Consider the following 25,271-nt stretch of genomic DNA (forward strand, 5'->3'; position numbering starts at 1 on the left):
GCAAAAATAAAAATAGAAGAAAACAATAAATAAGACTTACCGGAAATCTATTGCTGCTCGTCTCCAGCGCCGAGTATCATCTTCGTACACGGCGTGGCGTATAAATATAATATAATATCGTGTATATATCATAGCAGTATGTGGGTTTCGATCAACGATGCACGTCCGCACCCCAAATATACATAATATCATCCTTATGTATAATATAGTCCGTCACCGTTGTTTGTTATTCGTAAATTTAAGTAGTTACTGGTAAGGAATATTGCAAAAAAAAATAATTTATTTTTACTACATCGAAAACATTTTTTAAATTCCACGAAGATTGAAGCGCATCCTTATTTCCCTATATAATTATATGTATATGTTTACGCGCAGCAAATTCAACCAATTTATCATGTTAAACGAATTTTCACCACTTCGCCGACGAAAACGTGAAATTTATATTGTAGTATTTACAGGATTTTCAGACTTATTTAAGTCTAGTTGAATATTTAGTTGTAAGCAAAGTGGTATAGATTCGAAAACAATATTTACCCAATGTCCTATTAAAAAAGTATGTACCTATATCATGAAAACCAACTTGCGCAATTTTTGAACATCGGTATTAAGTGTGTTATACGGTGCCTATATAATTTATTAATATATAACGTGTTAGGTTATCACGTCGGTAACATATATAACAAGTGTTCAAAAAGTTTTGTATCATACCCGGAACATCCGTGTATGTACGTTTCCTTACTGATTAAACACCCTATATAAGTACATAAAACAGCAAGTTTTTCTTTCAGTAGTACTTTTCAATAAACACAACGGTTTATTTAAATGTACATAATATACTCGTAGTAGACATTATGAATCGGCGTGACCTTTAAGCATTTTTTCTTTATATTTCTCTATAAAATAAGTAAGCAAACACTCATACTTCATATATATATTATAAAAACTGTTCAATGGCCTATACCCGCACACTGTACACACATATTTAATGACTAAGCTTTTAATAATAATAATAGTGCTTTTGTACCGTAGAGACGTAGACGCGTTTAATATATGAGATTTATATCAGATAATTGCGACTCTAGAATTTCATCTAGATTTAGAGGGAAAAAGCACATCGATTTAATTTATTTATTACCGCAGCATAATTTCCGTTTGTTTCTGTATCACTTAATATTTTCTATTTTGCTATGAATACAAATGAAAAATAAACTTTAGTATATTATGTTATATATTATTATAGCATATTGTATAATGTTTCGTTTTCCGGCTGCAGCGAACGGGAAACTCAATCGATTTCGTGCCTGCATTGATACATAAATAAAGACTACGTGTCTCCGTTGTACCTATATATACTTGTATAATCAGGTCCTCAAAAATATTGTTTTTTTTTTTTGCTCGGAAATATAGTTTTAACCGTATAGTGATAGGTACTAGGTAGTATGTAATGATTGGCCTGCATGTACCTATACTGCTGCTGTTAACAACGCAGCGACCGGGCTAATTGTGAGGGTCGGTTGTCATGCCGCACCTCCCGTACCTCCCCTCGAATCCCGATACACGCTCGTAATCCGTCGGTGCATAATGTATAGATAATATACAACATATACGCACGCGATAATAATATACAGTCGCGGCTCCTTATGTATGATTCAACAGAGACCATATTTTATTCACTAAATACGTAATGAGTAATTTCAAATGGATGCGCGTCTTCGCATATATATATGTATATACTTATTTGGTGTGTGTACACGCGTATCCCCGTAGGTATGTTCTATGTATAATATTATTATAATATGTATAACGTTATTTAGTCGTGGGGTGAGAGAGAGCTAGTGTATACGTCGAAAGCATATACCTATAGCTCGTTCGTAAGTACCTACGTACGTATCGTATCGTCGTGGTGTGCGGGTATGGTTCGGGTCGGCAGCTGGCGTGCACGTTGTCGTTATATATATATCCGACGATATATCTATACACATGGGCGATAGAGAGTCCCTTTATACGCGAGAGCGTTAGAATTACCCCAAGTCCCCGACCACATACACTTACGCTTAGGTACCTGTATATTATATATATCTATGCCCGTGTACACTCAGCTTTGCGAGTGCCAGAAGATTGACCCCGCTCGTATTAAACGGGCCCTCGATGTTAATTTCAGTGCGAAATACAATTACATATATATATACGTGTTTGTGTCGTCGGTTTCAAAGGCCACATCGTCGTGTACGCCTAACCCGCGTTACACATATAAATCGGCGACTCAGGTAGATATGCAGCGAGGGGCTCCACCGCGTAATAATTATGTATATAATACTATGTTGTATGCGATTCGTGGAAAATGTCTGTAAATCGTTTAATATTTATACACCCGTCACGGAAAAACACCCTACCCGGTATTAAAGACGTCGGAGGAGGGTATTCTCGCAGTTTCCGTTTGTCGGTACCCGAGTTGGACCCGAACTCGAGAGAAATTCGGACGTAGGGAAATGGATGAGCGGATGAGTTCGGAAAATGCGGATGATGCCCGATTTACAATATTATTATACTTTATTCAAACGAGTAGAAATCTCCGGTATAGATAATAATGTATACGACTTATTTCGGTCATGACGATCCATCATCGTTTTTGGATTGTTCTGGCGATTTGCCGCCCATAAATTATATTGACGAAGCTTATAATGGGTTCGTTGGATTTCATATTTTTCGGATAAAATTCGAGTGCTTTGCCGCTGATCAAAAACATCGGACGGCGTTTGTTTATAGAAGGTATTTAAAGATTTTATTTTAAGAAGGTTTTGTAAAATGTCTATATACTCTGCTGTTTCGGAAGTACTTTTAGCCCTCAAACCAAAAAACTTAAAAACGCCAACGTTTGCATTTTCGATTTTTCACCGCGTGGCGCTGTATGACTATAGGTATCGTTATATTCATGTGAACATTTAATAAGTTTTCGATTTTTTGAGAAAATATAATTAATAATTTTTACGCGTCTCTGATAAGTTTTTAGGGTGAAAATTAATTTTAGGAAATTGTTTTATACGGTAAATGTTTGAACAAAAGTTAGTTAAAATGTAGATTAGTGTGGTGCAGCAGGAATATTACCATAAAGTAGGAACAGTGTCGGTTAGTTTAGTTTATTATTATTATTATTATTCTTTAGATGAAACTTTTTTCTCGGCTCTATATTTAATGGTTATTTGATTTTTTTAAATAAATTTAAATTTATAATAAATATAGACTATTGTGTTTAATATTTTTGTATTGTGTACATCGTGATGAACTGTACAATATATATAAGTACCTATGTATTATTAGTATCGTGTTTTATGGTTTGTATACACCCGCACAATCATGTCATAGTGGTTGCATTTCGTTTTTATTGTACAAGATTATTATTACTGTTGTTGTTGAGTTTTTACTTTTACCTCAAACATTGGTAATTTATATTCATACCGGTAAATTGAAAATCAAAAATGTTACGGAATGCGTATCGATCATTCCGTATATTGTACATACAATATACATATATTTGTACCTACTTTATTTGTATAATACCGTTCGCTGAATACGCGCATGTACGCCTGAAGTGTATATTCTGTACTGTAAACAAATTACATTTACCCGGAAAAGAATAATATGTTTATGTGTATATTAAATAAGTTTCCAGTTACAAAAACGTATAGGTAGATATATCGAAATAACGTCTGAGCTGCAAGTTGAAAAATGTTATGTTTAAATGTCCGGAACAATAATATGTAATATTGTTGCTAATATCTTAAAGTTTTGAATCGCGGAGAATAAAAACTAAAGTTTACTTCTATATTATTGTACTCCACAGTGTATTATTAGAACATAAAACTTTGTAAAAACATTTCGGTAATATTAAAATATAATCACGTATAACGCATACATTTGAATTCAACGGATTATCAGGTCTAAATGGAATAAAAAAAAAAAAACAAATAAATAATGATAATGAATTTTATAAAATAATAGTTAAAATACGTGTTTATTTTTTCTTTTTCATTTCCCGAGTAGAAAGCTAATGCGCAAAGTGTTTGCGAACACATTCGCGAGTAATTCTTTTTTCGGCGTTTAACTTATAATAATGAAAATTACAAACATTCCGTACAAAAAAAAAAAAAACAAACTACTATATATACCTATTATATTATAATATAATAATATATTATACGCGCGTAGTGGGTAACTACATAAATTAATTTATTGTATAATTTACTTATAATATTACTATATTTTATTATAATATAGCGCCGCTGTATAAAGCGTAGTCGGGGTGGAAAAAACTGTTTTACCGGTCTTTTTGTTAATTCTCATAATTGCGGCTGTCCGTGGTTATGTGGTACACAGGTTGGCGCGATAATTAACATAATATATTACACCTTAACGAAAACGTTAAGAGTACGATAGTTGGAATATGAAGGAATCAGCGACGCGAAGACTAAATAAAATTGTACAACTTTGAATGCATATTTATTGTTACATTATCTGAACGTTGCACGTGTGGTACTAATAGACGAGCATATTATAATACAGTTCACCGACATTATACAATACAATAACAACAAAATAATGCGTTTTTTATTTTTGCAGATATTTTCGCGTTACGGAAAAGTGCTGAAAATCGTCACGTTCACCAAAAACAGTGAGTATATATACTTATAACTGCGTAATACACTTAAATATATTAATATATATAAATAACGAAAATGTCGTTTACCGGACAAACACATCTGTGCGCATAATTTGCATATATATTATTATTATGAAAATATATAGCCATATAGGTAAGACACGGCAACTCTATTTTTGCAAAAACTTTAACAGTTTTATATCGTATAAGTAGGCATATAAGCCATATTCTCTTACTGTTTCTAAGTGACATTTTCATCCCGTTCCCGGAATTTTTTTTTACTAGAACGTTAGCCACTCGCAGCTAATGAAGAGCCCAAAACAAAAATGTACCTATTGTTTATGAAAAAATAAATAAAATTAGGAACTTGTACTATGAAGTGATTTGATGTTTTTCTCCGGTAATTATAGGTACATTTGTTAGATAATGAAATCGATTGAGAAGAAGACGTTGGACGTTTAAAAAATGAAAATTGGCCGTATTGCACACATGTATATGTAGTAGGCCGGGCGAACACGGTACTGCTAAACGTCTTTTTCTCTTTAGTCCTTCCGCGAGGACATGCGTTATTTATCTCGTCCCGACGATCTATCAACGCCGACTCGCGAAAACGTGCGTGCCTTTGAGAATAATCCTTTTCTCCGGAAAACAATATAATGCGAGCACGGTTTCATCATATCAAGAAGTTTGTGTTCGGTCCCGCGGACAATTAATCATATCTTCATTTTGTTCTCACCCGCCGCATAGTAGGAACAGCAGGAGTAGGTATTATATTATATACACTGTGTATATATGCAGTGTTGTCGTCGTACATTAATTAACGTTGTGTGCTATATACGCATTACCTAACCCTACCGGTCTACTCCTTCCGCCAGCCACCACGTCACTGTAGAGAGGGGGACATTTTCTTTAAAAAAAAAAAAAAAATGACCGTTTTTTAAATATTTTTTTCGTACCTATATATTTTTTCATTGTGGTGTACATAGAAAAAAAAAAGAAACGTTTAGCACTATAGTATTTTCCCGTTTTGCAAACTTTTCCACCCGTGCGCCATGTATAATATATATATATACTATACTCAAAACAATACAGCCGTCTCTCTTTTGTCAACGTCTCCGTCGCAGTTTTTCCATTAATTTCGTGTGCGGCTTATTATCACGCGGAATTAAACTCGCGCGCGCACGTGTGAGGTTATATGTGTGTGTATATGTGCGCGTGTTTTTACTTGTACGCAAACCTGTACATAACGATTTGTAAATACATTTTTCCACCGTCTTTGTTTACAGATTCGTTCCAAGTGCTGATCCAGTATCCCGACGTGGTTACCGCACAATCCGCTAAATTGGTGAGTGTTCGACGGTCGTCGTCGTTTTAAATAACATTATATGTACGAGCGTGTAATATAATCATTAAACAATAATCAAAATGTGATAAACCATGTAATACTATACTAATTGAATTTGAAAACAACAAAAAAAATTGAAAAAACCTTTGAATACTAAAACAAACGTATGCCGGGTACTTTTTTTTTTTAAACCATGTCTGACACAGTCATTGGACGGGCAAAATCTGTTCCATACCGGCCATTTGTTTGATCTGTCGCATTTGAACAACGTAAGTTTAGGACCATACGTGTAATCCTATAACCAGCGGGTGCACGTGTTTTTGTGTGTGTGTGTATGTGTGTGTTTTTAATTTATACTATATTATATTATAACTATATATTTATACTATTTTATTGTACACTCCTCCGTACTATACATATATATTCCCACACCGCACTTTTAGCGTTTCCGGACGACGATATTTAATGTAATTACTAATTAAATAATATAACTATTATATATCTATATACTTTTCAACCACCTCGTCCTACCTCCTCTACCACTCGCGCATCGAGCAACTTTTTATAAAATCGTAATTTTATTTAGCTCTCGGCTATGCGCTCATCACCCATATAATATAATATATAAACGCGTACCTCGAGCACCGGCAATCGTTGATTAATCGCATTGTTTCCGTTTATTTTATACTTTTTTTCGTCCTTTCTTTCTTTTTTCTTTCACTCGTTCTTTTCACACCCCGTGAATAATTAAATTCGTTTAAAAAGCGTCTGATTTATTCGCTAGTCGTCGCCGTCGTCGCCTTAATAGGGGGCGAGATACGTGCTGTCCGAGTCGCCGCCGCCGCGTAATTGGATAATTCGTTTTCTCGCTTTAATTTTTTACCATAGACTGTTCACCGCTCTTACCCATCTAAGATGTATAACACTTATCATACTGAAATTCTTCCTCGATATCTAGATCGTTCGTTTTTAAAACGATTTAAGTGTTTTAATATTTTAACTGTGACCACGAAAAATAGCTTCCCACTATCTTAGACGTTAAATATATAACATAGACGTGGAGTGTAATTCAAATTTATAATTTTTTTTTCTCATAATTCTTCCTTCAGTTTTCCTTTATATTGGTAGTAATTGTATTGTGTTGTAGAACCATATTATAATATGCATCTATATACTGTTAGTACTAAGTGTCTCACCGTGTTCGTCACTTTCCGTCGTAATCATTATTTTTACAACCGCATTAACATTTTTTATTGCGCAGTTATTTTAATTCGTATTGTTAAAGTATTTTTCGTCTACTCAACATGAAACAATTTCAAAATATCACTTTCCAATTCGTAAATCTAATTCACGTGAAATGTCTTTGACGTTGAATTACTTATTTATGGTGTATTACAAACATATTTCTACTTTATACGATGTTATTATAGGAGGAACCTACTATAATAGGATTAGCCCGGTGAGACATGGTATATATCATTTATATGCCAAGTACTTATTGTACTCGTGTCGTATGCTGTATCTACCTAATTACGCGTGATCTACTAATCGATCTCGCTTTGATATGTCATACCAAAGTATGGATCATGAACACAAGTATTGTACATGTTAAAAATTATATACATATACTTGTGTATAATTCAGAGAGAGATACCGAAAATTTACTCTAGAGTTGTCGAATGACGACAACTTTTTTATAATAGACATGCTGGAGTGTGTACGTTTAATATCGTTTTTCTGAGTGATTGATCGCGTACGACACTACAATATACAGCCAGTATAAATGTATACTTTACTTCCTTCCTATAAATAAATAATTACATATTATGTGCCTCTTCCGATACATTTATGCCATCGACTAATCTTTCGTTGTTTTCGGGTTTTCCGAATTCACTATAATTTGTATTACAGTCACTGGATGGCCAAAACATTTACACATCATGCTGCAAGCTACGTATCGAATACTCGAAACTGTCCAGTCTGAACGTCAAATACAACAACGACAAGTCGCGGGACTACACCAACCCGACGCTGCCCAACGGCGACAATACGGTAATGGAAACGCTGGCGGCACTCGGCGTGGACTCTGTGGCTGGCAACCAGCTGCTGCCCCATCAGCTCAGTCTGTTGCTGTCCGGAGTGCCAAGTGCCGCTGCTGGACTTCCGCAGGCCCGCCGGCAGTTGACCACCGGCGCTGACCATAGCCGACTCGCAGGTTCGTACCTACACTCAGTTGACTCGATACTATAATGTAATAATAATATTCATCGTTGTTTTTTATACCGCGCTCCACCCTTTTTCGTGCTCGGATCGTAAATTTATTTGAATATTCCGTATTTTTCCCCCTATTTTCGTATGTATGTGAATCGTCGAGCAAACGATTTTTGTTTTAAACGTTGGTTTACTAAAATTGAAATTTACCAAGTAGTTTTTGAGTTGTTCTTACTTGAAGTAAGTATATAAAGTAGTACGTACAAAAGTATGTTTAATATTTGAATATAATATCGTGAATATTCCTTAGGGTATAGAATCTGCTGTTTTAGATAAAATATAATATGAACAACTTAAAATTATATTATTGATTGTCATTTATTTCATGTTATATGTATAGTAGCCACAATAAAACATAAAGATTCAAAACTCACACATTGTTATGAGTTTATATTCAAATATTCGATTGGCTATACATTTCTGTAGGTTAGGTTAAAATAGAACTACTCAAAAATTTAATTTTTAAATTTTAACTTTGGCACATCAATATTTAAAAATAAATATCTCTTGCTTAACCATTCACATCTACTTATCTACACATTTGAAAAAAAATTCGTTTAATACTTAAAATTTTCAACAATTTTAATTTCTATAAATCCATTACTTAATTGTAAAAATGAGGTGAGACTGCTTAAAATATCACTCTATACATAATGCACAATACAAGTACTGTATTTTCCACAAATCGCACATTCAAAGTTCTTCACCCCTCAAAAAAAAAAAAAGAACGTCATTCTCATGTCTGCGTCCCCAAAGAATGTAGTAATGACACGATTCGAAAAAATAAATATGAAAATGTGGGAAAGTTAAGCCAGTCAGAATGATTATACAGTGATCGTGCGCATATCATAATATCATTTTGACAATTCATTGTATGAATGACTTTGCATATCTTGTCATTGTAATTGTGCAGAAAACGATTTTAATTTCGAGTAGAAATGTGGAAATTTTATTTACAAAGGCCTTGGATATTAAATAAAATTAACATTTACCCACATTCCGATAACTGAAAAGTGTAGTTTTTTCAATCCGTATCACTATATATTCATTTGGGGATGCGTGATGTCAACGCGTGTATATGAAACGTCATTCGTCTCTCCCTCGTCAACTCGAGCTTACGAGAATTTTAAAAGCTCTGGCGCGCACGATCGAGGACATATCACATAATTAACATTACAATTTTATGACGTGCGTCACATTATACACGTATGTGTATGCGGATATATATATATATATACTGATGATATATGCCGATATCAACACCAATATCCATATATATACCTATATTTATTCTACACGCATGATGTTTGTTTTAAAAATGATTAAATATAGTTTTTATTTATAATTTTGTTTTATTTTTCGGTGGATTTTCCCACTCAGGTACCCGACATTTCATCCACTCCGACGCAAAGGATTTACGTCACTGCGTTAATATAGGTACATATATATATACTTACCTGATATCTCTATTTACATACTATTGATACACGCACAAAACACTATACAATGTATAATATGTATGCATGTGTACGATTGTTGACGAGATTTATATACACGATATCGCGGTGATCAAAGGCGGTCGTGGGGTTGAACTACCAAACCCCCACAGTTCACGAGAATATGTCACTGATACTGTCCAAATATCTCAAAACTTATTATACGCATTGCGTATTCTGTGTAATATTATTTTCGTATTGAATATAAAAACTGTTTTTTAAAACACACTTACGAGAATTCCCGATTAGAGATTCGTTAACGTATACGATTGATCAAATACGAAACGCCAACGGTATACATATTATAGTCAAATACTCAAAAGTTTATATTTTATTAATTTTCACTCGTAATATTCGTTTTTTATACGTCGCGATAAATTTAATCGAACGCTCACCGCCGCTCTTGCACCGCTCGCGTTATTATGTAATTAATAACGGAAACGTTGCACACGCTCACCTCCTACACGTTTGTACAAAGTCACATATATATGTACGCGAATTCGGACTGGTGAATAACTCGAATTTTTCCGGTGTTATTGTTCGAACGGAATTTATGGGTATCGTTACATGCGGTCCGGAATTCGCCGCAAGATATTATTTGCTCCCGACAAAACATTGCCCGGCATACGCTTCCACAAATTCGTTTTTGATGTACCCGCGGCGGCGCGCGACCGCGGTGCGTATCTAGTAATAATAAGGTTACTCGGGTTCGGTATACCAGTAATGCGTGCAGGACTGTAGGAATGCACTGTATGATAAAAAAAAAAAACCTAAATACAGATACATACTAAAAAAAAAAAAAAAATGCCGGGAATAAAAATAAAATTGGTAAAGAATGAAATGAAAACATCGTGTAGTTAGGTACGTATATGTCGTATAGGCTGGTATATACGTTTATCGTGACTATTATGTACATTCTGTCAATCTATATAATAATGTTAAACTCGCTGTCTCGCCGTCTTCTTACGCCGCAACAGACGACGATGAATTATGTACTTATATATATTATTATTATATATAAAGCCGAGTCTCCGCTACACTATTGTTTCGTGTCGTGTTTCGTATACTTTATGCGTGTATATAAGGAAATATTGGTTACAAGTTACCTGCCTACTTAAGTTGAATATTGTATTCAACGATATTTAGTGGAAACTTTGCTTAAGAGTCAGTGAAAACGTTTAACGACAGACTTGGATCAATGAGTGGTAATGGTAAAGGGTGGTCTATACCGTACGTTATTATATATTGTAGGTATAATATTATTGAATTTTTTGAATTTCTCAATTGAACCTCGCGAAAAGTTGTAAGATATAAGTTAGGAATAATATACTCGTGATGCAACTTTTGTATAACAAGAAAAATAAAGCAATATTTTTTTTGTATTTTTTTTTTTTTTTTTGGTGGGGGAGTGGTACATGCAACGTTAAACGTTGGGTTCTAAACACAAATTGTTTGAAGAATAACAGTACAATATTCTCTTAGTCCGTTATGGTCGTCGATAGACGACGATTTCTTATTATACATATTACATACATATAGTTTAGCAATAATATATATATATATAGTACTTATCTATGTGTGTAACTGCAGCTGCTGGTGTAGCTGCTGCTACTGCCTCGCCCAGTTATCGATTCGAAAATTTTGATTTTTACGTTCCTTCCTTTACAGGCAGTCCGGGCATGCTGACCCCGTCATTCAACGCCGTCCACGGGCTCGCTTCGCCACTAGCCACGTCGTATGCCAACTCGCCCGTCACTAGCATGCCGCTAGGATTCACTTTACCCGGTGGTTCGTTGGCGACTGGCACGCTCAGACTTCCCGGCCAGATGACTGGACAGACGTGTGTTCTGTTGGTCAGCAACCTTAACGAAGAGGTGACAGAAACGATTCTTGACGCGATACGAATAAAATGTCCATTATTATAGTACACGTCTTGACGTGTCATGATGATGATGACGACGTCGACGACGATAATAATAATAGTAATAATAATATATCGTTAAAAAATAATGTGCGATCGGAATATGCGTGTCGAAAATGTGATATCGCACTTACTCGAAATAGACCCTCCGCGGTGGATGTGGTGTCCTCGCAGCTAAATCTCAATGGTTCAACGACATGTGTTCACAGAAGAAAATCACATAATTATAGTATTGTCTACCCTCTCATTTTTCTTTCTCTCTCATCCATAATCGAATATCGTCCATCATCTAAACCTCAAACACTCGATTTGTTCTCATCACCGTCTTATTATTATTATTATTACTATTGTTATTATTGTTTTGATTTTATTCATATTATACATATAATATATTTATATGATCATTATTGTTCAACTGTGATACTCAAAGAATTCTGTTTTCTGATTTTTTTTGTTTTTGGCTTTCCCTAACGGTGATGCTACTACTACTACTACTACTACTACTACTACTGCTGCTACTGAAACAAATATATATATACAAATCTGTCTCTGTCTAACTCTGCCGCCATCGGACACACACCTTTTAACTCTTTCTACGAAAAAATATACAAAATTAAAAAACTTATCGCTTCGTAGATGGTCACGCCAGACGCTATTTTCACTTTGTTTGGTAGGTGCATATATACTTAACTTATACTGTTATATTTATTTTCGTTTTATATTTATAATATACGTAATTGTATTTTTATATCTTATTGAGTTTTTTTTTTTTTTAAATACCTTCAAGGCAGATGGAAGCATATTTTTTGTCATAATACACGTAGTATTATGTATAATCAATATTCCATAAATCATAACTATTACTTCCACCTGTCTTTTTTATTATTATTATCATTTTTTTATTTTATTTTTATTTTTTTTTTTTTTTTTGTTATAAAATAATATATCGTATACTCGTATTTAAAAAAAAAAAATTTGTTTTTAGTATACTTAATATTTTCTTCTTATGATAACAGACACATGCATGGTTCCCTTTTTTAACATTTCATTTGTTTTTATTTAAATTAAAATTATGTTTTTTTTTTTTTTTAATACAATATTTAAACTTATTTTTTATATTGAGCTTATCATTTTTCTTCTTTTTTTTAAACAATTTTTTTTTGTGCGTCTAGGTGTCTATGGAGACGTGTTACGCGTAAAGATCTTGTACAACAAAAAAGACGGTGCTTTGGTGCAAATGGCTGAACCCCACCAAGCACATCTGGGTGAGTCTTTAGAATATATTATAATTATATTTATACATATTTTTTCAACGATAATTTTTTTTTGTTTTACCTTTCCCTACCACTACTTTCATATAAATATTAGCCATGCTTCATTTGGACAAAGTGCGTCTGTATGGAAAGTACATACGAGTAATGCAATCCAAGTACCAGACTGTTCAACTGCCCAAAGAGGGACAACCCGACTCGGGGCTAACAAAAGATTACACCTCGTCGCCGTTACACCGATTTAAGAAGCCGGGCTCCAAAAATTACCAAAACATCTATCCACCGTCGTCCACTCTTCACTTGTCTAACATACCGTGAGCATCAAAATAGCAACCGAAACTCTTATAACATTCTCGAGTTCTCCAATTCACGATTTCGTATTTTTATTTTACAGGACGACGTTATCGGAAGATTTCTTGAAGACGGCATTCGAAAACAACACTTTCACCGTCAAAGATTTCAAATTCTTCCCGTTAGTATATTTATATTGTTATTTATTGCACTATATTTATGTCCCCGTGAATTTGATTTTTAACCGAATGACTTTTTATATTTCAGTAAAGACCGCAAAATGGCACTTATTCAAATGGAATCCTTGGAGGATGCCGTCGCCGCACTTATCGTAAGCACAATAAACAAATATGATATCGATACACCTCATTCCCGAATGCATAATATGGCAAAAGTTATTTATCCCATCAGCTAAATCCCAAAGTCCTAAAAAAATTTTAATATCCTTCAGTTATTAAAATCTAATAACTTTTAGTTTGCGAAATCAAATCTATATTATGGCCCTTTTAAAGTTCAAAATCACATGTGTATTCAAGTGTGTAAGACGATATAATATACGTAATCTTTCCGTGTCCTCTTACGATAGCTAAACATTCGAAAAAATGTCCTTAGGTATGGACCAGTTGCGCATAAAAGTCATAATTTGTGTTTATAGAATCAGTGTATCAATAATTTCGTTCCTTATACTTGACAATCAATAATCCTATTGCTCTTGCCTTTTAGTTTTATCTTCAAGCATGATAATATGGTCTTGTCCAATACAATTCTTTCAAAATTGATTTATTACCTACTGATTACATTTCTGATATACAGCCAATATTCTATTAAAATGTCTATAGTTTTATGAAAAGTATTTAAAATAAACGAATAAACAGTTACAGTTTTTTACTATTCTTATTTTTATTTATAATTTATTCAATTTTTTACGCAAGCTTGAATATTGGTAGCATCTATAAACGAAATTAAGTTTTCATTTTCGCTAAATATTAATATATTATTGTAAAATTTTATTTTACTATATTTTATAAAAGTAAAGCAACTAAATGTTATTACTTACATACTTTAAATTTAAATAACCAACTGCCATTATTCAGCGCAATTGTACTACCGACACTGAAAATGACCGATCGCAGCTGGTCTATTAACCTTAAAATGTTATACTTACCTAAGATTCAACCTCCGAAATAGTGTAACAAGCATTAATCGCTGCGAAAGTCGTCCAAAACGCTGCATTTCGTGCAATCAATTGTTCTACAACATTAGATTTAAGTACCCGTCTTTGTGTAGAATATCACAAATTCTATCTTACAATTTCCTCGCACAATTAACGAAAAGTCCAATATAAATGTGACGTGCACAATAAACAAATAGGGGAAATTAATTTACGTATATTTTTTAAGTGGACAAATTGTGTGCGTAACATATGTGAACATAAAAACTTATACAAAACCGAATACTAATCAATCCACAATATATTACATTGTAACAATAATATATGACCTTCTAACGAATCGATTTAAAAAATCCTTACAATTTTTAAATAATAATCATAACATCATCATAACCAGTACCCGTAGACTCGTAGATATACGTAACGATCGTTTGACTTGGACGTTAAAAAGTATCGTTGTGACTGATTATTTCTGTTTTTAATTTGTAGAAGATGCACAATTATCGGCTCAGCGAACAAAACCACCTGCGCGTTTCGTTCTCTAAGTCCAACATCCAACCGGACACGCTGACACCCAACTAGGCACCTCTTACCCTACGCTTTAGAACTACTGGACATTGTTGCCAAACTACGCGACAGTCAATGATCTGTACGAACACGACTGTGTTTTGCAAGTATTTTTAATTATAATATTATTGTTTCATATTTTAAATTTATTCGTAAACAGTATTATTTTTTTTTTTTTTTTTAATATAATTATTCTTTATTATTATTACTATTATACTCTGATTTTTTTTTACGCGATTAACTTTTTAATTGTTTTTACATTACTTTTTTCTCCTGGCGTATTATTTTCGCATATATATATATATAGTATTTACATGTTGATGATTTTTTCCATCATTCCTCTAAGTGTCTTTATACTTGTGTATTATTTAATTTATATCTATATATTGTATGTGTATTATTTAAAAGACCAATGTAATGTCTAGGTCGTAAAAAATATTTATTGAATATGAAAAAAAAACAAACAAAAAAAATATATTATTTTAGTAGTAGAAATTGTCACCAAAGGATGCGAGGAAAACGTGTAACATAAAATCGCACTAAATTGTATGTATTAATGAAACAATTAGTATTTTTTATTATTATTATGATTTTTATTTATAATTTATACTATTTTTTATTCTACTATTATATATGATTATGTTTATTTTTAGATAAAAAAACAGTTTTTTTTTTTTTATTATTATATATACGAGCAATTTCTATTATGATTTGTTAAGATGAATAAACTGTTTATTTTTTATTTTTTTATTTTTTATTTTCCGGTAAAAGCGGATATCGTCTCGGTCGACTCGGCTAAATGGATTATCATGATATAATATAGGTATAATTTTCATTATTCGTTATTTTTATTTACACGGTAATCGATGTATTAAACATAAATCGATTATCCGTCGCGGCGCTTGTTATCAATTCGATCGAGGTATATCCGTCGTTTTATGTTCAAAAAATACTGATTTTTTCCTCTCATTTTTAATTTCATTATTATTTTCCTCGTTTCGTTTGTACTTATAGTTATGTTCATTATTTTTTTTCTAAATTTTTGCACTGAAAAGAAGTGAACATATCGGAACTCATCGATCACAATCAATTCTGTATCATAGCCAATATTATATACCTTCTAAATCTTAATTGTTAAGTTTTTTTTTTCAACTGAGTTAAATTTTTGTCAGAGTATTATTATATATTATATATGTAACGATATTAATATTTAATACTAAATATTATTAGCGTTAGTAGTGGTCGGGTAAATGTTTATTTAATTCGTTTTTTTTTTTTTTTTTAACTATAACGTGTAGTTATATCGTTATACTATAAATGTAAGTGTAACGTATAAGCCCTAAGGTAAAAAAAAAAAATTATTATTCGTAAGCGCATAATGTGTAGTAGAACGCGTTAGCGCGTTTATAATAGCAATTATTTTTAAGGATGAATGCCAATGTGACAATCAAAATTCTAAACGACGAATACGCCATCACACGTAACGTCTGCAACTGTTCTTGAAAAAAACTAACAGGCGCACGCACACCTCGACGGTATCGGTCCTCTCGTGATAGCGTTGTATATTATCATCCTCCTACGCATAATATTATCGTTAACTATCGTGTCCGATTCACGCGTACAAATAATATTTTGTTATCATATCTGATATCATAACAACTCTTCTGAGGTGCACCGTGCGTCTGGTCTTGAAATTTCATTTTTCACGAAAACATTGTAAACTTATATATAATATTATTATAATAATTTATATTAATATTATTATTATTATTATCAATATTATTATTATTATTATTATTATTGTTGTTAACTTAGACTTACCTACTGATGATGTCCTCGACTGGTTATCGAATTTGTTATCTAATCGACGACAGCCGTTTTCGTCCTACCCATGTCAATTCGTGCGCTGACTAAGCGTTACCTGCAATAATTTTAAAATATTTTATTTAGACATTATTATTATAATATTGTGATTAGTATAATATAATAATATGTACTCACAACAATCATTTATAGCTAATTAACGCTAATATTAACTAGGACAATCGTTTGTCGCGGCCGTTCGGACCGCTGGCACACACTTAGATGTATTTTATTAACGAGTGAAAAAAAAATATTATTATTATTATTATAAAATTGTCCCTTTGTCGTTCACTCCCTATTGACCCAAAAACCAAGTACCTATACTAATTTACATTATTATTGTGTATCCACGTTAGTAGTTTAAATGTGTAATATGTTAAAAAAAATAAAATGTTTTTTTTTTTTTTTTTAATCGTTTAGATGTATATTATTACTATTAATTATAAAGTATATAAGATCATATTCTAGATATGATCTATTTTTTATGTGTCACTTAACATAATAATATACATTACGTGTAGGAATGTTTTTCGAAATGTAACCTACAATAATATCGAAGCACACGCATCGTCGTCGTCGTCTCTCTTCACACTTCGACTGCGATCACTATTTTGTCGTATATTTATATAACATTATTGTGTATAGGCACACATATAGATTGTATTATATTATATTATGATATAGCTTTCGATTTTTTTCCCGTACGTCTGTGTGCACGTCGCGTCTCCTCTCTCGAATATCGTTTTAATTCGCGTTTTTGGTATTTTTAAATCGCTGCGACATCATTACCGTATCTGATCGCGTCGTCAACTCTATCAGCTGCAGCTACAATGTGTGGGCGGAGTGCGTCCGAGGGCTGGCCTGTGATTCCTGCGCTTTTCCATCAAATCGGTTTTTTAAAACTCGCCATCCGGTCGACGAACAACGAATACTGTCGGCCTCGTATACTTTTCTCGGTACGTGATCGAAAATTCTTGGGGGGCGAGGGTCCCTTTTCCTCGCTCGATCGATGTTTAATTAAAATTTAACATTTGTCGAATTATTACGACCGTAAAAAAAAATACATGCAAATTCTCCACCCGCTGAATACCAAACTCTATACATTTTCTATATTAACCGACTACGTTTTTCCGCGAAAACAGTCGTATGTTTGTTTCAAGAACCGCGCTAAATGTTAATAATAACTGAGATTCATCAAAAATCGATATTCACATTATATGGCCATCCCCACAGCGATTTTCAACATTGTTCGTTTTCCCGTACCGATTTTTCGCGTTACAATATCTCTTTTTCCGTTTGTCTATTGAATTTTACCTACCATTGATCGTCAGCTGGACGATATAGATATTTGATAAAATAATTCGTCCTTAATCTGACGCGATTACGGAAATTCAACATTCGTCTATCGTCTGAAAATCTTTGACGTCCACGACACATTATTACGTTGTCACTTGACTATAGCGGAAATAATGATACGAATGCGATGTAAAAATTATAACGTAACTAATAACGATACAATATTTATGTGTCGTAAAAAAACCGATTTCTCAGCCGATCGCGGCCTATGACACGCCGCCGTCTCGGTGTATCGCCAACACACTCCGCACGCACACTGTTCCCCCCCAAAAAATGTTCGTCGGATAAGCGTTATCCGAATCTCAGTGCCAAAATCCAGGGACAATCATCTTTTCGACCTTAAACGATTTTATAATATTTTCAATTATTCGCAGTGCGCATCGATTGCGACAACGACGACATCGCGACCGGCAGACGTGCAGTAAAAATTACCCATCATCGTATTATTATCTTTATTGTAGCCGTTTTGATATATATTTATTGTTTCTTTTTTTAAGTTAACTCTCGACAATCATACGGGGTGTATAAACAATCACTAGTGTTATTTCTCATATTTATATTATACTCATTTTTTGTGTGTATATATATATATTTTGTACACTTAAATAAGTCGATACATATATATATATATATAGTATATACATACTATTAGAGATCGTATAAAAATGTACTGTTTTTACTTTTAACAATATTTAATATTGTGTACCACATATCTTTTTCTTGTGTATCTCACTATATTAAACTATACGTTATTATTTTTTCTATTTCTTATTTTTTGTTTATTTTTTTTCAATTTTTACTATACATGTATTTTTGTGACTGTAACGTTTTCTAATTTCTATTTTTCAACAGAAAACAAAAAAAAAATGACAAAATACACACTGTTTTATCTTCGATTTACATCTATTTTGTATTTTATCTCTCTCTCTCTCTCTCTCACGTAAACACTCTTTGCTCTCTCTTTTTCTAACTCTCTCAAGCACTTATCTTTATTCTTTATTCTCACTCTGTCTCTCGTCATATATACACCTAACCTATATCTATTACGTGTACGATTTATACCTTCTACTACGTCTACTTACGCCTTTATACAACATTATTATACATGAGTTATAACCATAAGTTAAGTCTATGGTTGGAATAATATTATTTAATATAGTATTTATTATTGTGTATATGTGTGAGTAAAAATGAACGATGACTTGTTGATATTACGAACATCACACGCCATGGACGTCCGACACCACCGACCGGTACCGATGTTTGCACCAGTATAATCATCGGCCAGACTATACGCAAAATGTATGAGTCGAATGTTGAAACATTTTTTTGGGGGGGGGGCGATTTTTTCTCGTGAGATTCGACGTGTTTGCGTGTTTCTACGCTCTAAACGGACATCAGCTTCGACCGTCCTACTATTTGTTGATCATCGATCCAAATAGCAATGAATAAATATATTTTTTATCTTTATTTTATTATATTATCGTTGCGTTGACGTTTGATTTTTATTTTTTTTTTTTCGAAAAACTATATTATTATATTATTATTGTTCATCAAATACACTATTACACACATTAAGATATTATACTGATTTTCATTCGATATATTATAATATTATGCCGGCTACAACTGTACGCCGTATGATTACGGCTTATTGTAATAGTCACGATACATAGCTGGTTATATCTTATATTAATATTATAATTAACTATAATTAAATATGATGATGTGTTATACGACAAATAATAAGGCTATGCACATAATGGCCCGCTCAAAAATGTATGAAACATCGTGTATTTTATAGAATTTTATTTATGTTTAAGTGAAAATATGTTTATTATGAAAAAAAAAAAATTAAAAATATATTGAAAATTTTTGAAAAAGAGAAAATGAAATTCGTGTTTACGCGAAATTCTATGTTTCTAAATACATATTTATATACATAAAATAATTTTATTTCGTTTTTACACAATAATTAAGCACTTTTTATCAAAATAAATACACCTACTCGCGTTTTATTCAATACCTAAATAATATTGTTATTATAATTATTATTATTATTATACGGCGGGGACTGCGGATAAGTCGAAGGCGTTTTTTTTATCTAGATTTGTATTATACAATATTAGTTATTACCCATAAAAAGTAGTTTTGATAAAATCATTATAGATTATAATTAATAATATACATTTATAATATGTACGAGAAAACGCGATATCTTCGTGGATTTATTTTACGATACAGCGATAATGATAATAATATTGTTTTTTTTTTTTTTTGATTTTTCTTATATTGATATTTATATTATATATTATATATTTATGTGTAAATTACACGAAAAACCGATCGTGATAAATTTTTATGCAAAGACAACCGTTGTATTTGCAGTATGTACACGCGTTCAAATACCTACTCTCGGCGCGTGGACGCTTAAAATATATACTTAGGTTAAATATTTTAATATTTAATATATTACACCTAATATGTATAATTTTTGTTTTTTTTTTTATCTATCAGTAATTTACAAACAACGAGTACAACGTATATACACACACACGTGAAAGCCGATAAGGCACACAATTACACACACACATGACACACGAACTAAACACAATACGACATAATAATAATTTAGGTATGTTGTACGTACGTTGTGCTCGGGTCGTAGACGAGATTCGATTTCATCATATTATTACAATATTATATAATATATTATACTATACGCGTAGATCGCTGTAGCCACTGTAGCACTGTGTAGGGTGCGTTTGAGATTTGTATACATTTTAAGCAACCGAAAAAATAAAAATCGATATTATTCCTATTGTGTACGCAATAATAAATAAATCGTTGTTATATTATAAAGCGGTTGAGTTGATAATATTATGTACCGATGAGAATGATGATTTTATATTATAATTTATAATATTATTATTATATATATATATAATAAATAAAACGAAATCAAAGTGTATTATTCGAATAAAGTGTTTTTATTTGTATTTTTTCCGTACGCGAACTTGCAGCGCCCGAACACCGCAGACACACGCCTGTATGCTCGTGGTGAACGTTTGGGGCAATAGAAATATTTAAACGATTTTCAGGCACCAGCGTACGTACAGTGTAAGTATTCTTGTCCGTAATCGCTGTGCCATTGAAGGACGTAATTGCAAAATACTTAAACGATAACCTAACCCCATTTGTGTATATTCACACAGAATTAGGTGTATATCGAAACAAATAAGCGATCTGCAAACGCGCGACGGCCGTTATCTATGTGTTTATCGGTGAAAATCACTAGTGACTCGTGAGTATAAAGTAATTTGACGGTGACTGAGATAAACGCCTCCACGTCACCTCCACCGCTATGGCATATTTGTTCGACAACTGCTGTTGTGCCGCGTAAATTCCGCGAAAGCAATGATCATTATTTCGTGTCACATTCCGATCGAGCTTATTTCGATAATGCAATTTACAAACATTCACCACCACTGATGTATGATCGCGCAAATATGTACTAGCTATGACATCAATGTTATATCATATTGTATTATAATACGCACGCGGTGACGACTTGGCGTCAAAATATCATTATAGGTTTTTTTTTAAGTGTGATACACTGTTATTTAAATACTTTGGGTAGTTGTACAATATTACGACTCCTTATATTTAAATATTAACATCAGAGCATTTTGTAAAAATACGTTATGCGACATAGAACGGCGTGTACCTATATTGCCTATACGTTACGCCGTCTTATCAGTGTCGAAAAAATCCTTAAAATTGCTCTCTCTTACAAAAAAAAAAAATAGTTTGCGCCACTAGACACAAAACTTAGATTTATTTAGATATATAGTATATATAAAAATACTCACTTAAATTGTATATGTGATTAAAGAAGTATCCTGAGCATTTTCCTATGAGAAATACTATTTTTTACCATGCATTGTTAAAAGAATATTTTTTTTTTAATTTTTAATAAGTATCGAAGTCGATATTCAAATGTATAATAACCAAATTATTAAACTAGTATTAGTTTTAGTCACTTAAGATAATATTCTAAAACAATGGGGTAATGAGGATTTGAATTTAGTTATTCTTATCTACGATTCTCGTATTAAATAATATAGTACCTAAATACCTAGTTATATTAATATATTTTATAATTCATACTAGATTTCATACTAGACTGAATTACTGTGTTTAATTTATATTTTATTTAAAATCATTTTTAAGGATTATTATCCTCAGTACTTAAATTAATCATAAAATTCAAAAACTATATTTATATAGCTAGAATTGATTTATAAATGAGTTATAGTTATTTAAAGTATTAAAACTTTTAAGTGCTCGTAATTCACTTAAAAATTAAAATATCAATAAAAGCATATGTAATAACCTAGATCAATATTATTACCTTTAAATTTGATAATAGGTAAATTAGCTCTAATATTAAAGTTAATAGCATAAAATTAATTTTGCTAAACGCAAATTTGTCATGTTTTACGTTTGTAAGACAAAAATAATACATACTAGTATAGGTACTAAGACGTTATAGGTAACGTCTTAGGCGTAACGCATAACACATGTATTTGCTTATAAATTTTAAAATTTTCTGCAATGAACTTTTTGTTGTATCTATAAAAATGTCTGAAACAAAATATTTATTTATAATAATGTATACAATGTGCACAATTTACCTTATATTTGAGTAACCAAACTTAAAAATACTCAAATAAATACGTATAATATTGTATTTAAAAAAAATAAAAAGGTTACATTTAATGTGCCTACTAAGACTATGTAATAAAGATGTGATTGCTTATCAATAAATAGTGAGACGTTTAATTGTTGTGTTTCCATCTCACCTCCTCTTCTCTAAACTAATTAATGCCATGGACGTATTTAGAATATATTTGATACATCATTGAATTTCACAATAATTTCCCATTTGCCCAATATTCATAAAATCATAATTATAAAACAAATTTTTCCGTAGTTTTAAATAGTTTATACCTATTACTCATAGCATACAATATACCACATAAAACGATATAACAGATTATTTATATATATCAAATAAGTATAATATTAAATATTATACCAAGCTCGACATCCGCTGGGAGTTAGTTAGATGAATCTTTAAATATTGGTACACATTCTCCGTTTACATTTGTAGTGTATCCATCCTGACAACTAAAATCTTCAGAACGGACTATGTGGTTATATAGTGCGTATTTACGTAAGAAACTGCTCACACCAAAGGGATTAAATGAATTGGACTCGTCCTTCGAACCATGTTCAATAGTGGTTGTCATCCGGTCCATCGATGTCGTGCTTTCTGTTACACCATCTTTTGTTGTCGTTTGAGCCGTAGTCGTATCTTCATCAGATGTCGTACTTTCTGAGACGGTGTCTAGTGTTTCCTCGACGAACGTCATCCCAGTGGTGTTCTCGGACGTAAATGCGTTCAAAGTTTTACTCTGGGAAATGTCGGTCGTGACCTTTCCTACGGAGCCAATATGATAGATGGGTAAATTTACATCAGACGACTGTTTTAAACTGAAATCGTCCGGCCAAAGCTGATTATCGGTCACTGGATTTTGATGAAAGACGCTCTTTGCGTTCGCCAAAGACACGACGACGATGGCCGAAATAGCGAAATCAAACCAAATTTTCATCGTGTAAAAACCGTTACGAGTGTATTTATTGGACGCGATAATGTGCACCGTTTTTTTAGCAAACAGAATTTTAGTATGTAATATAGTTAATATATAGAAAACATTAATGTGCCCGTTGAATTACCGCGATATCCAGTAGACGCAGCGCAATAAGCATGTACACTAATGGTGTAAATCGAATACTGGCTTCGAAACATGACTAGTAATATACTTATATCTACCAGCTTTAGTAAATAATTTAATAATTTTAACCTTGAATTAAAAATTTATTTCAACCCACTGTTTAACATGTATTTTTATAAAGAAATATTTGACCGTTTTAACAGTCCGTTAAGTACACTCCGTGGTCACATTATTAGTAGAATAATAACTAACTTTAAAAATATCTACGAAAATAAAAACACACAAACAGCGTTTTATTATAATGATATGTTAACTTGTTAATTGATGCGTGTTTTAAAAATATACAGTGAAAATTTTATAAAATTAAATCTCATGAGGAAAAAAAATCGAATTATAGAGGATCTCGTTAAATGTAATTAACGCATGATTAACAATGAAGGACGAAGGTCATGGTTCTCAAAAATAAATCGTTAAACGGAAGTTCGTTTTATAGAAGTTTTACTGTATATATGAAGTATGAAGTTAAATGTTTTTGTTATACAAATATTTACACTGTTATGATATAAATAAAGTGAGATCTAGATGGTAAAGATCGTCGGTTCAAAAATTAGTATAATAATATTTTTTTTAGGGGGGCTTTTCACGAGTCATTTAGACTCTTGGCCGCTAAAACTAATTCCTTCCATTGTTCTCTATTGTATGCTTGTTGCCAATCTTCTCCAATTTCTTCTAATACTTCTTTAACGCTATCTTTCCATCTTTTCAGTGGTCTTCCTCTTGGCCTCTTTCCACTTTTCATATATGTCAATGCTGCTTTCAATAAACTTCCATCGGCTCGCCACACATGGCCTGCCCATTCTACCCTTGTCCCTCTGGTAAATTAGACCATATTTTCTCTTTTGTAAATTTGGTATAGTTGGGTGTTGGTTCTTATTTTCCATTTCTGTTCCGCATTGTTGAATATGGGTCCGTAAAGTTTTCTAAGAATTTTTCTCTCGAATAGACGTAGTTTTTCATCATTGCCTTTTGTCGTTGCCCATGTGGCACATACATATGTCAATACAGGGCGAATGTAACTTATGTATAGATGTTCTTTTGTTTTTCTTTACAACAGCTTAGATTTAAAGAGGGTTCTTAATCCATAAAGTCATTGGTTAGCAGCGTCCAATCTGGTATTTATCTCTTCATGCATGTTGTTTTGGTTATAGTATAATAATATTATTCAATAATATATTCAAATTCTTCATAGTTTACAGTAAAA

General features: G+C 32.3%; 1 protein-coding gene across 9 annotated transcripts in view; it reads left to right on the forward strand.

Moving 5' to 3' along the window:
• The window catches only part of LOC114123581 (polypyrimidine tract-binding protein 2), a 154,938-nt gene extending 139,206 nt beyond the window's left edge, over positions 1-15,732 (forward strand). For 6 of the 9 annotated variants that reach the window (XM_050200816.1, XM_050200822.1, XM_050200817.1 and 3 more), the window contains 12 exons: positions 4,618-4,669; positions 5,944-6,002; positions 6,209-6,271; positions 7,914-8,217; positions 9,654-9,710; positions 11,438-11,643; positions 12,327-12,360; positions 12,863-12,955; positions 13,059-13,275; positions 13,356-13,433; positions 13,520-13,583; positions 14,913-15,732. In XM_050200816.1, coding sequence (XP_050056773.1) covers positions 4,618-4,669; positions 5,944-6,002; positions 6,209-6,271; positions 7,914-8,217; positions 9,654-9,710; positions 11,438-11,643; positions 12,327-12,360; positions 12,863-12,955; positions 13,059-13,275; positions 13,356-13,433; positions 13,520-13,583; positions 14,913-15,005 — 1,320 coding nt within the window. In that variant the 3' untranslated portion in view covers positions 15,006-15,732. The remainder of the gene's footprint in view (positions 1-4,617; positions 4,670-5,943; positions 6,003-6,208; positions 6,272-7,913; positions 8,218-9,653; positions 9,711-11,437; positions 11,644-12,326; positions 12,361-12,862; positions 12,956-13,058; positions 13,276-13,355; positions 13,434-13,519; positions 13,584-14,912) is intronic. The other 3 variants (XM_050200820.1, XM_050200819.1, XM_050200823.1) reach the window with 3 other exon arrangements.
• The last annotated feature ends 9,539 nt before the right edge of the window (positions 15,733-25,271 follow it).

Source organism: Aphis gossypii, chromosome 2 (genome assembly GCF_020184175.1).
Source record: "Aphis gossypii isolate Hap1 chromosome 2, ASM2018417v2, whole genome shotgun sequence".
Lineage (NCBI taxonomy): Eukaryota > Metazoa > Arthropoda > Insecta > Hemiptera > Aphididae > Aphis > Aphis gossypii.